The 13,945-nt window shown below is 41.7% G+C and overlaps 2 protein-coding genes across 10 annotated transcripts in view; one reads left to right on the top strand and one right to left on the bottom strand.

Annotated features, from left to right (window-relative positions):
- The window catches only part of marchf5 (membrane-associated ring finger (C3HC4) 5), a 68,549-nt gene extending 56,375 nt beyond the window's left edge, over positions 1–12,174 (bottom strand). The window contains exon 1 of one of the 4 annotated variants that reach the window (XM_021580240.3): positions 11,729–12,174. In XM_021580240.3, the coding sequence (XP_021435915.1) occupies positions 11,729–11,772 (44 nt within the window). In that variant the 5' untranslated portion in view covers positions 11,773–12,174. Of the gene's footprint in view, positions 1–10,101 lie in introns of all 4 variants that reach the window. The other 3 variants (XM_021580241.3, XM_090216660.1, XM_090216659.1) reach the window with 3 other exon arrangements.
- A 28-nt stretch (positions 12,175–12,202) lies between these two features.
- cpeb3 (cytoplasmic polyadenylation element binding protein 3) overlaps positions 12,203–13,945 on the top strand; it is a 60,252-nt gene continuing 58,509 nt past the window's right edge. For 2 of the 6 annotated variants that reach the window (XM_021580234.3, XM_021580236.3), the window contains exon 1: positions 12,203–12,319. In XM_021580234.3, coding sequence (XP_021435909.3) covers positions 12,280–12,319 — 40 coding nt within the window. In that variant the 5' untranslated portion in view covers positions 12,203–12,279. Of the gene's footprint in view, positions 12,320–12,808; positions 12,944–13,945 lie in introns of those variants that run through there. The other 4 variants (XM_090216651.1, XM_090216654.1, XM_090216653.1 and 1 more) reach the window with 2 other exon arrangements.

The following is a 13,945-nucleotide window of genomic DNA, read 5'->3' on the forward strand; positions in this document are numbered from 1 at the left end:
AGACATATAGCAAGGCATACAGTAATCACAGGTGTTGAGTTGGGAGAGCTAGCTAAAACAGTAGGTTTTATGATGTTTCCACAGGATCAGAACTTGGAAAGATTTTTTTAAATAGGCTATGTCCACTCCTACAATGACAATAATAATATATTGAATGCATTAACAGAAATTACTGTAACCAAATAAACATTGTAGATTAGAAATTATGGGAATTAACTTATTTGGGACTGGGGGGCAGTATTGAGTAGCTTGGATGAATAAGGTGCCCAGAGTAAACTGCCTGCTACTCAGGCCCAGTTGCTAATATATGCATATTATTATTATTATTATTGGATAGAAAACACTCTGAAGTTTCTAAAACTGTTTGAATGATGTCTGTGAGTATACCAGAACTCATATGGAAGGCAAAAACCTGAGAAAAAATCCAACCATGAAGTGGGAAATCTGAGGTTTGTAGTTTTTCAACTCATTGCCTATCATTTCCACAGTGTCTATGGTGTCATATTGCACTTCATAAGGCTTCGACTAGATGCCCACAGTCTTTAGAACCTTGTTTGAGGCTTCTACTGTGAGGTGGGGTGAATGAGAGGGGATTGAGTCAGAGGTCTGGCAGACTGCCATGAGCTGAACACGCGAGTTCACGTGAGAGTTAGCTTGTGTTCCATTGCAATTCTACAGACAAAGGAATTCTCCGGTTGGAACATTATTGAAGATTTATGATAAAAACATCCTAAAGATTGATTCTATACTTCGTTTGACATGGTTCTACGAACTGTAATATAACGTTTCATCTGAACTTTCGCATGGACTTGCCTGCGTGTACTAAACACGCAAACAAAAAGGAGGTATTTGGACTTGAGGTCAACCGATTATGATTTTTCAACGCCGATACCGATACCGATTATTGGAGGACCAAAAAAGCCGATACCGATTAAATCGGCCAATTTTTTTATTTTATTATTTGTAATAATGACAATTACAACAATACTGAATTAACACTTATTTTAACTTAATACAAAACATCAATAAAATCTATTTGGCCTCAAATAAATAATGAAACATGTTCAATTTGGTTTAAATAATGCAAAAACAAAGTGTTGGAGAAGAAAGTAATATGTGCCATGTAAAATATGTACCATGTAAAAAAGCTAACGTTTAAGTTCCTTGCTCAGAACATGAGAACATATGAAAGTTGGTGGTTCCTTTTAACATGAGACTTCAATATTCCAAGGTAAGAGCTTTTAGGTTGTAGTTAATATAGTATTTATAGGACTATTTCTCTCTATACCATTTGTATTTCATATACCTTTGACTATTGGATGTTCTTATAGGCACTATAGTATTGCCAGTGTAACAGTATAGCTTCCATCCCCCTCCTCGCCCCTACCTGGGCTCGACCCAGGAACACATCGACAACAGCCACACTCAAAGCATCGTTACCCATCACTCCACAAAAGCCGCGGCCCTTGCAGCGCAAGGGGAATAACTACTCCCAATCTAAAAGTGAGTGACGTTTGAAACAATTTTAGCGCACACCCAGCTAACTAGCTAGCCATTTCACATTGGTTACACCAGCCATTAGGCTGATAGGCTTGAAGTCATAAACAGCGCTGTGCTTGCGAAGAGCTTCTGGCAAAAGGCACGAAAGTGCTGTTTGAATGAATGATTACGGGCCTGCTGCTGCTCAGTCAGACTGCTCTATCAAATCAGACGTAATTATAACATAATAACACACAGAAATACGAGCCTTTGTTCTTTAATATGATCGAATCCGGAAACTATCATTTCGAAAACAAAACGTTTATTATTTCAGTGAAATACAGAACCGTTCGTTCGGTATTTTATCTAACGGGTGGCATCCCTAAGTCTAAATATTCTTGTTACATTGCACAACCTTCAATGTATGTCTTTGGCTGGAAAAATGTCTGTTTTTCTGTGACTAGGCGCTTACCTAACATAATCGTTTGGTGTGCTTCCGCCGTAAAGCCTTTTTGAAATCAGACACTGTGGCTGGATTAACGAGAAGTTCATCTTTAAAATGGTGTAAAATACTTGTATGCTTGAGGAATTGTAATTATGAGATTTCTGTTGTTTTGAATTTGGAGCCCTGCACTTTCCCTGGCTGTTGTTGAGGTGGGACGCTACCATCCCGAATATCCCAGAGAGGTTAACGGTAAAGTACTACTGGTGATACTGGTGTGCCATTCCTGCGGCCTCTGCAATGGATTAGTCCACTGAGACAGGAGTGAATCAGACAGGTGTCTCATGTGCAATAGATTAGTAATATATATATGCCACTACTCGACTAAAAAAAATCTTGGTCGAACAACAGCCTATCGACCGACCAGTCGACTAAATGGGGTCAGCCTTAATTGTTGCCACCTGTATCGAACAGCAGGAAAAAAAGTCAGGCTGGGAGTGAAGTCACACTGGCCCAATTACACTGAGCTGCCGGAGTCTATATTTGACTGTCTGGCTCGGGAGCCAGAGCCAGTTAACCCAAACCTATCCCTTCAACTCTCTCCCCCAGGGAAAGTTACAAGACTTGCCGCGGCTCATATTTCACGTGAATGTGCAAATGTAACTTCCCCCTAGACCCATCGCACCCACCTCAAACACAAGTCACGGCAACCAACAGCACCGACTTTAGAATATCAAAACACTTTCCGGGGTGTCTACAAGATAGGAAGAGTACGACATAATGAGAAAAAAAGGGATACAAGATATTAAATTGGCTAATGTATGACTAATGCCCAACCAAAGTAAAAGAGTAGAGTGTGTGTGTGTGTGAGCCAGCCAAAGGTCAGGCAGGATTAAAGTATTTCTCCCTCCTCCATTCGTGAGACACTGCATTGCAGTGGGAACCAGCTGCTTGTGGCAGGCCCAGATAAGAGCCTGTGGAGTTGTGTGTTTGTCGCTGATAGAGCCGGGTACACAACCGCCTAAAGGAGGGGAACATGACATACATCCTTCTGCTATCGGTTTCTTCAAACAGACTCATGTTTCGTGCCTTTGCACTGAGCCCGGTTGCTGCATGGCAGCGGGAATGCAGAGCTGTTGCACATTGAGCAATCGCACAGGTTTCCTTCCACCCTTTTCACTGCACAACAGTTAGGCTTATCATCTAAAATAAATATGTTTTCACAGTCCAGAGATCCAATTATGAAAAGTGCAGCATCACACACTTTAGTACAGGCCTACATATGGGCACTGTGGCCTGAACAAGCCAGTTGTCTGTCATGCCAATGTATTTTTTTCCAAGAAAAAAAAGTTATCGTACCACTTCTACTAATCTGCGTGCCAGTTATGATTTTCATATGCACATTTTCGTGGAACATTTTGATCTCATTTATTTTCAAGTCATCATATCTAAAAATACATTTAAAAAAATTAAATCAATGTCATGTGGTTAATCAAAATTCTAAATTAAAATGATACAAATCTAAAAGTAACTTCTATTGCTTTGCCAATATGTAAATATTGCCTTCATACACTACATTCAGAAAGTATTCAGACCCATTCACTTTGTCCACATTTTGCTACGTTACAGCCTTATTCTAAAATGGATGAAATAGTCGTTCCCCCCCCCCCACATCAAGTTTACTTGTTGTGCCCAAAACAGTCCTCATTTGTATTATGGCACTAAGATGCGAGCTGCGACATTCTGGCAAATACGGCCCACAGTGGAAAATAAAACACTGGCAAGATCAGGAACGACAACAGGCCTGCTCTCAACAGGAGCAAATCGATAACTCACTGCTGGATCACCACCACAATCCACAGTCACGGCATTCATCACAGATCTCTCAATTTTACACGAGATTGCAAGGTTTAGCCTAAAAACTATGAAAAATGATCTAAGTCATTTTTTTTTTTCCAACTGAAGGAACTTTGATCCAATATCAAAAACAACAACAAAGTATTGATTGGCATGTAGGCCTAAAGTCATTCAACAACCTTGGCACTAAGTTTGTTTTCCAGTAAAGGTGAAAACATTGATTACACAAGGACAGGATATAGGCTAAGGCTCAAAAGGGTATATAAGGGACTTGCCTAAAATAAACAGCGGTAGCACTAAATTGTAGATCTGAGGATTATCAGAACATTTCTTGTCTTTGAAGACATGAATGAATGAAATAACCTAAATAACAATTTGGGTATAGTTTGCTTGAGATGCACAAAGGGGAGAGGAAAGCAACATATTTAGGAATGAAGAGCAGCTGGCTGCTACTGATTGGTCTATGTATTTCAACCTTCATATTTCACCATGAACACCAACTAACCCAGACTGAATGCCAGATTCTCGCTGAAGGTCAAGCATGCTTGTGACCATGGAAAGCATTGACAAACAAAAACGACTTACTTGACCTAAGCCTACATAGACCTATTAGAATAAAAGTATGAGTGACATACAAGATCAAAAATGTTTGGAAGGTTGTGTTAAAATGTGTGTTAAAATTATAGTGTAAAGTATCACTCAGTCTCAATTTCAGAAATATATTCCACGTCCATGCCCTCTTTAGGATTTTCGATTATGACCTAAAATTGTCTCTCTTTAGTCGTGTGTTGAGGCCAGCATTGCTAGCTCACAACCTCAATATCCAGTTGTTGGCAAACCTCAGATTATTAACTGGTTTACCTCGGCGGTAGGTAGGCTATTTCCCAGGTTGTGTTTGATTGTGAGAGCTGGGGAGAGTAACATTTCCAATGTATACATACCACATGGGAAATAAACATGAATCTTGTTATCAGAATCAGGACAGGAGCATACCCAGGTCAGGGCCAGGGTGACCCTGGCAATCCCTGACTAGTGTGAAGGGCAAAGTAAACATCCCTGTTTCAGGACCCTGTCTTTCAAAGATAATTTATAAAAATCCAAATAACTTCACAGATCTTCATTGTAAAAGGTTTAAAAAATGTTTCCTGTGCTTGTTCAATGAACCATAAACAACTAATGAACATGCACCTGTGGAACGGTTGTTAAGACACTAACAGCTTACAGAGGGTCGGCAATTAAGGTCAGAGTTATGAAAACTTAGGACACTAAATAGGCCTTTCCACTGACTCCGAAAAACACCAGAAGAAAGATGCCCAGGGTCCCTGCTCATCTGCATGAACATGCCTTGGGCATGCTGCAAGGACGCATGAGGACTGCAGATGTTGCCAGGGCAATAAATTGCAAAGTCCATATAATAAAGCGCTACAGGGAGATAGGACGGACAGCTGATCGTCCTTGCAGTGGCAGACCACGTGTAACAACACCTGCACAGGATCGGTATATCCGAACATCACACCTGCGGGACAGGTACAGGATGGCAACAACAACTGCCCGATTATCACCAGGAATGCACACTCCCTCCATCAGACCGCAGACTGTCCGCAATAGGCTGAGAGAGGCTGGACTGAGGGCTTGTAGGCCTGTTGTAAGGCAGGTCCTCACCAGACATCACCAGCTACAACGTTGCCTATGGGCACAAACCGTCGCTGGACCAGACAGGACTGGCAAAAAGTGCTCTTGACTGACGAGTCGCGGTTGTGTCTCACCAGGGGTGATGGTCGGATTCACATTTATCGTCGAAGGAATGAGCGTTACACCGAGGCCTGTACTCTGGAGCGGGATCGTCTTGGAGGTGGAGGGTCCGTCATGGTCTGGGATGGTGTGTCACAGCATCATCGGACTGAGCTTGTTGTCATTGCAGGCAATCTCAACGCTGTGCGTTACAGGAAAGACATTCACCTCCCTCATGTGGTACCCTTCCTGCAGGCTCATCCTGACATGACCCTCCAACATGACAATGCCAACAGCCATACTGCTCATTCAGTGCATAATTTCCTGTAAGACAGGAATGTCAGTGTTCTGCCATGGCCAGCGAAGAGCCAGGATCTCAATCCCATTGAGCACATCTGAGACCTGTTGGATCAGAGGGTAAGTTCCCAGAAATGTCTGGGAACTTGCAGGTGCCTTGGTGGAAGAGTAGGGTAACATCTCACAGCAAAAACTGGCAGATCTGGTGCAGTCCACGAGGAGGAGATGCACTGCAGTACTTAATGCAGCTGGTGGCCACACCAGATACGGACTGTTAATTTTGATTTTGACCCCCCCACCCCTTTTGTTCAGGGACACATTATTCCATTTATTTTAGTGGGCACTCAGATCCTCAAAACGTTCTACAGCTAAACCATAGAGAGCATCTTGACTGGCTGCATCACTGCTTGGTATGGCAAGGCATCAAGCTCCCTGCCATTCAAGACCTCTATATCAGACGGTGTCAGAGGAAGACCACCCAACTCAGACCGTTCCAGCTGCTACCGCACGGCAAGCGGTACTGATGCACCAAGACTGGAACAAAACTGGACCCTGAACAGCTCCTACCCCCAAGCCATAAGACTGCTAAATAGTTAATTATCCAATAGCTACCCGGACATTCTGCATTGACTCTATTTGCAATGAACTCTTGACTCAACACATACGCTGCTGCTACTGTTTATTATTCATCCTGCTACTAAGTCATTATTTTATCCCTACCTATTTGTAAATACACTACATGACCAAAAGTATGTGGACACTTCTTCGAACATCTCATTCCAAAATAATGGACATTAATATGGAGTTGGTCCACCTTCGCTGCTATAACAGCCACCACTCTTCTGGTAAAGCCTTCCACTAATGTTGGACCATTACGGTGGGAACTTGCTTTCATTCAACCACAAGAGCATTCGTGAGGTTTGGCACAACCTTGTCTGCCACGTCCGTAGCCATGAAGTGCTTTGAAAAGCTGGTAATGGCTCACATCAACACCATTATCCCAGAAACCCTAGACCCACTGCAATTTGCATACCGCCCAAACAGATCCACAGATAATGCAATCTCTATTGCACTCTACACTGCCCTTTCCCACATGGACAAAAGGAACACCTATGTGAGAATGCTATTCATTGACTACAGCTCAGTGTTCAACACCATGGTACCCTCAAAGCTCATCGCTAAGCTAAGGATCATGGGACTAACCTCCCTCTGCACCTGGATCCTGGACTTCCTGACGAGCCGCCCTCAGGTGGTGAGGGTAGGTATTAGAGGTCGACCGATTAGGATTTTTTAACGCCGATACCGATTATTGGAGAACCCAAAAAAGCTGATGCCGATTAATCGGCCGATTTTTATTTATTTACAGTGCCTTGCAAAAGTATTCGGCCCCCTTGAACTTTGCGACCTTTTGCCACATTTCAGGCTTCAAACATAAAGATATAAAACTGTATTTTTTGTGAAGAATTAACAACAAGTGGTGCACAATCATGAAGTGGAACGACATTTATTGGATATTTCAAACTTTTTTAACAAATCAAAAACTGAAAAATTGGGCGTGCAAAATTATTCAGCCCCTTTACCTTCAGTGCAGCAAACTCTCTCCAGAAGTTCAGTGAGGATCTCTGAATGATCCAATGTTGACCTAAATGACTAATGATGATAAATACAATCCACCTGTGTGTAATCAAGTCTCCGTATAAATGCACCTGCACTGTGATAGTCTCAGAGGTCCGTTAAAAGCGCAGAGAGCATCATGAAGAACAAGGAACACACCAGGCAGGTCCGAGATACTGTTGTGAAGAAGTTTAAAGCCGGATTTGGATACAAAAAGATTTCCCAAGCTTTAAACATCCCAAGGAGCACTGTGCAAGCGATAATATTGAAATGGAAGGAGGATCAGACCACTGCAAATCTACCAAGACCTGGCCGTCCCTCTAAACTTTCAGCTCATACAAGGAGAAGACTGATCAGAGATGCAGCCAAGAGGCCGATGATCACTCTGGATGAACTGCAGAGATCTACAGCTGAGGTGGGAGACTCTGTCCATAGGACAACAATCAGTCGTATATTGCACAAATCTGGCCTTTATGGAAGAGTGGCAAGAAGAAAGCCATTTCTTAAAGATATCCTTAAAAAGTGTCATTTAAAGTTTGCCACAAGCCACCTGGGAGACACACCAAACATGTGGAAGAAGGTGCTCTGGTCAGATGAAACCAAAATTGAACTTTTTGGCAACAATGCAAGACGTTATGTTTGGCGTAAAAGCAACACAGCTCATCAACTTGAACACACCATCCCCACTGTCAAACATGGTGGTGGCAGCATCATGGTTTGGGCCTGCTTTTCTTCAGCAGGGACAGGGAAGATGGTTAAAATTGATGGGAAGATGGATGGAGCCAAATACAGGACCATTCTGGAAGAACCTGATGGAGTCTGCAAAAGACCTGAGACTGGGACGGAGATTTGTCTTCCAACAAGACAATGATCCAAAACATAAAGCAAAATCTACAATGGAATGGTTCAAAAATAAACATATCCAGGTGTTAGAATGGCCAAGTCAAAGTCCAGACCTGAATCCAATCGAGAATCTGTGGAAAGAACTGAAAACTGCTGTTCACAAATGCTCTCCATCCAACCTCACCGAGCTCGAGCTGTTTTGCAAGGAGGAATGGGGAAAAAATGTCAGTCTCTCGATGTGCAAAACTGATAGAGACATACCCCAAGCGACTTACAGCTGTAATCGCAGCAAAAGGTGGCGCTACAAAGTATTAACTTAAGGGGGCTGAATAATTTTGCACGCCCAATTTTTCAGTTTTTGATTTGTTAAAAAAGTTTGAAATATCCAATAAATGTCGTTCCACTTCATGATTGTGTCCCACTTGTTGTTGATTCTTCACAAAAAAATACAGTTTTATATCTTTATGTTTGAAGCCTGAAATGTGGCAAAAGGTCGCAAAGTTCAAGGGGGCCGAATACTTTCGCAAGGCACTGTATTTATAATAAGGACAATTACAACAATACTGAATGAATACTTATTTTAACTTAATATAATAGATCAATAAAAATCTGTTTAGCCTCAAATAAATAACGAAACATGTTCAATTTGGTTAAAATAATGCAAAAACAAAGTGTTGGAGAAGTAAAAGTGTAATATGTGCCATGTAAAAAAGCTAACGTTTGAGTTCCTTGCTCAGAACATGAGAACATATGAAAGTTGATGGTTCCTTTTAACCTGAGACTTCAATATTCCAAGGTAAGAGGTTTTAGGTTGTAGTTAGTATAGTATTTATAGGACTATTTCTCTCTATACCATTTGTATTTCATATACCTTTGACTATTGGATGTTCTTATAGGCACTATAATATTGCCAGTGTAACAGTATAGCTTCCGTCCCTCTCCTCGCTCCTCCCTGGGCTCGAACCAGGAACACATCGACAACAGCCACCCTCGAAGCAGCTTTACCAATGCAGAGCAAGGGGAACAACTACTCCAAGTCTCAGAGCGAGTGACGTTTGAAACGTTATTAGCGCGCACCCCGCTAACTAGCTAGCCATTTCACATCGGTAACTCCAGCCATTAGGCTGATAGGCTTGAAGTCATAAACAGCGATGTACTTGTGAAGAGCTGCTGGCAAAACGCATGAAAGTGCTGTTTGAATGAATGCTTATGAGCCTGCTGCTGCCTACCATCGCTCAGTCAGACTGCTCTATCAAATCATAGACTTAATTATAACATAACACAGACAAATACAAGCCTTTAGTCATTAATATGGTCGGATCCAGAAACTATAATTTCAAAAACAAAACGTTTATTATATCAGTGAAATACGGAACCGTTCTGTATTTTATCTAACGGGTGGCATCCATAAGTCCAAATATTCTTGTTACATTACCTTCAATGTTATGTCATAATTACGTACAATTCTGGCAAATTAGTTTGCAATGAGCCAGGCTGCCCAAACTGTTACATATACCCTGACTCAGCATGCAAGAGAAGTTACACAATTTCACCTGGTTAATATTGCCTGCTAACCTAGATTTCTTTTAGCTAAATATGCAGGTTTAAAAATATATACTTCTGTGTATTGATTTTAAGAAAGGCAATGGTGTTTATGGCTAGGTACACGTTGGAGCAACGACAGTCCTTTTTCGTGAATGCGCACTGCATAGATTATATGCAACGCAGGACACAGTAGATAAACTAGTAATATCATCAACCATGTGTAGTTAGTTATAACTAGTGATTATGATTGATTGATTTTTACAAGATAAGTTTAATGCTAGCTAGCAACTTACCTTAGCTTGCTGCATTCGCGTAACAGGCAGTCTCCTCGTGGAGTGCAACGAGAGGCAGGTGGTTATAGCGTTGGACTAGTTAACTGTACGGTTGCAAGATTGGATCCCCCGAGCTGACAATGTGAAAATCTGTCATTCTGCCCTTGAACAAGGCAGTTGACCCGTCATTGAAACTAAGAATGTGTTCTTAATTAACTGACTTGCCTAGTTAAATAATAGGTAAAAAAATATAAAAATATATATTTTTTTTAAATCGGCAAAATCAGTGCCCAAAAATACCGATTTCCGATTGTTATGAAAACTTGAAATCGGCCCTAATTAATTGGCCATTCCGATTAATCAGTCGACCTCTAGTAGGTATCAACACATCTGCCACGCTGATCCTCAACACTGGAGCCCCTCAGGGGTGCGTGCTCAGTCCCCTCCTGTACTCCCTGTTCACCCATGACTGCATGGCCAGGCACAACTCCAACACCATCATTAAGTTTGCAGACGACACAACAGTGGGAGGCGGTCAGAGACCTGGCCGGGTGGTGCAAGAATTACAACCTATCCCTCAACATAACCAAGACTAAGGAGATGATTGTGGACTACAGGAAAAGGAGGACCGAGCACGCCCCCATTCTCATCGACGGGGCTGTAGTGGAGCAGGTTGAGAGCTTCAAGTTCCTTGGTGTCCACATCACCAACAAACTAGAATGGTCCAAACATACCAAGACAGCCGTGAAGAGGGCACAACAAAGCCTATTCCCCCTCAGAAAAACTACAAATAACTGGCATGGGTCCTTAGATTCTCAAAAGGTTATATAGCTGCAACATCGAGAGCATCCTGACAGGTTGCATCACTGCCTGGTATGGCAATTGCTCGGCCTCCAACCGCAAGGCACTACAGAGGGTAGTGCGTACGGTCCAGTACATCACTGGGGCTAAGCTGCCTCTACACCAGGCGGTGTCAGAGGAAGGCCACAAAAATTGTCAAAGACCCCAGCCACAGACTGTTCTCTCTATTACCGCATGGCAAGCGGTACCAAGTCTAGGACAAAAAGGCTTCAACAGTTTTTCCCCCCAAGCCCTCTTTAACGCTGCTGCTACTCTCTGTTTATCATACATGTATAGTCACTTTAACTATATCTACATGTACATACTACCTCAATCATCCCGACTAACCGATGCCTGTATATAGCCTCGCTACTGTTATTTTTCACTGTCTTTTTACTGTTGTTTTTATTTATTTACTTAGCTATTGGTCACCTAATACATTTTTTGCACTGTTGGTGAGAGCCTGTAAGTAAGCATTTCACTATAAGGTCTACCTACACTTGTTGTATTCGGCGCACATGACAAATACATTTTGATTTGAGCCAGGTCGGAAGTGCATCGCGTGACACACCCCCATAAGTTAACATATCTTGGTCCCACTGATCCTGCCCCATGGTAACGACAATGTCGCATGAACTTTGTATAGTTTGAATGCTGCATATATGACTAGCAACATTATAACTCACAAGGTAAGAATTAGTATAGTTATTAACCATGGCGCCCTTGCAGTAACCTGGACCCCCCCAGTTGTGTAGCGTTAGCAAGCTAGCTTCGCTAGTAGGTTAACCTAACGTTAAACTCAACTCACCTGTCCAAATTCTGTTGCATTACCAATGCGATATCTTCCGACATATAGCCAATAAATGTAAAACAACACTTCAAAACGTTTTGAGTGTTTAACGATGCAGGTTAGTTGGCTAGCTTGGCCTTGTTGAAAGCGACGAGGCCTTCGAATAGTTTAGCTGGCTGGCTAGCTTGTTGGTTAGCCGAAATAAAGTAACTTCAACTATAAGCCAATTCCTTTGCGGTCATTCTAAATAATGCATTACTACTCGACGCTTCGCCTGCGGTTTCACGTTAATATTTTGCTAAAAAACAAGTAATACTTTGTTTATCATTAATGCATCGCTGTGACAACTTGACTCCATTGACTGCCTGTCTCTGAGGTGTTGCGGTCTTCGTCACCAACAATAACAAGCCCGTCAGAGGCTGCGAAATCATACGTTTACAAGATGCCTGGGATATGTAGTCCGACCACATTTTTTTTCTCCTTCCTGTGGCCAAAGAATTATCAAATTAATGCTCTAACTTGTATAACGGACCTAAGAGGCACTACGGCTACTTGGGCAGACTAGCATCATGAAGATACACATATGGCTACAGAATACTTCATATTGCGGTAGGCTGCATATATTATACCTAGCTGTCAGTAGCGTTTCAGGCCATACGAAGCGTATGAGTGCATGCCACTGAGTGCATCGCATTTATTGGCTAAATTGTATCTCTATTGGCGACATTTTCTCTGTTAAAATGTTGCAACAAGGGCTTTGCAGTCATGGAAGATATTGGGCAAGTGTCGTCTGGGTACAATTTTTCATAATTACATGGGTCTGTGGTTTGGTGAGGAAAAGCAGCCTCGTCTAATGATGATCCAATCAGACTATATTGTTGCAGAAAAATTGACATTTTGAAACCCCATCATTAATTGTCATTAAATAGATGTCCTCGTTAAATACTAGACTACTTTTATGCAACAAAAAAATGCATAGGTCTACATTTAAAATAAAAGATTACCAAAATGATTGTTTTATTTTCGACCAAACTTTGCATTCTGGAGGAGTACACTAAAACTATGAAACTACATTTCCCTGAAGCCTCTGCATCATCCATGCGCTTCAGTCAATCAGCTGTTGAAGCAACTACTGACTACCTCCGCGCAAGGGTAGCTCATTTGTCATATCTAAACCCAGACGAGGCAAACAGAAATAGCCATATTTACAGTCCCAAAAGGTGAACGATTAAGGTAAATTTAATGTCATGTGAAACAAAAACCGACAAGGGTGTGCATGCGGTTGTTGTCGTGTTTGTTTGGTGGTATCTGTACAGTTGTAGATTAGGTGCTGGTGGATATGAATGTATTAATAGCCCGCTTGTGAATGTATTGACTATCTTGTATAACCAACGCGTAGGAAAAATACGACTTTTAGATAGTCAGATTTGGTGTATTGCTTTTCTTTTAGGCTGGTAAACTGCACCTATATTGATTAGGCTACTTGATGACCTTGAATTGGCAACGTTTATGCGTCGAGGAGAAAACAAGGACTAAATGGGTGTCCAGAATGCTGTGCAATATTTTGCATATATTTTGCTGCGATAAGTCTACCTCACACCTCTTAGAAATATTCAGGAAGTCTGAGAATTAAAATAATGTGCTCAACCTAAATTTGACAGCCTACTGCGTGTGTGAGTCGTTTTAGACTATTCCCGAATACCTTCTAAATTCCACCATATGTGGCTTTATTATAGGCCACAGTTGTTATCTCTAATGATTCATACTTAAAATGGACAAAACCATGCAATCTCATAGCTCTCATTCAAGTGTGACTGTACACGGCAGTCAGAATGGTTTTGATATGAGTAAATTGATACTGTTCTCAATTGATCAGCGAAAGACCTAATTATGTTTATAATGATGCAAACGGGACGCCCAGAGTAAACGTATAGTGTATGATAGACCATACACTATTAGGAAAACCAAATGCAATATAGCAGGCTATACATTATAAATATTTTTGTTTTATCAATGCCGACGGAACATAAACGCAGACATGCATGAAAGAAGAGGCGAAATACATAGCCAAGGGTATTCTCTCGAAACCTGAAGAGAATCTGTCATAGTATGAAAAGGGTCTTAGGCTTTTCCAAACGTAGATATGCAGATAGGCGTGGCCTCTGTTTTAGCACCCATTTGCTCAGAAAAGGAGCAAATAAAAAGGAGACAGGCAAATTGACCAAGTAATAATGC

Source organism: Oncorhynchus mykiss, chromosome 23, assembly GCF_057628025.1.
Source record: "Oncorhynchus mykiss isolate SJ-2025 chromosome 23, ASM5762802v1, whole genome shotgun sequence".
In the NCBI taxonomy this organism is placed as follows: domain Eukaryota; kingdom Metazoa; phylum Chordata; class Actinopteri; order Salmoniformes; family Salmonidae; genus Oncorhynchus; species Oncorhynchus mykiss.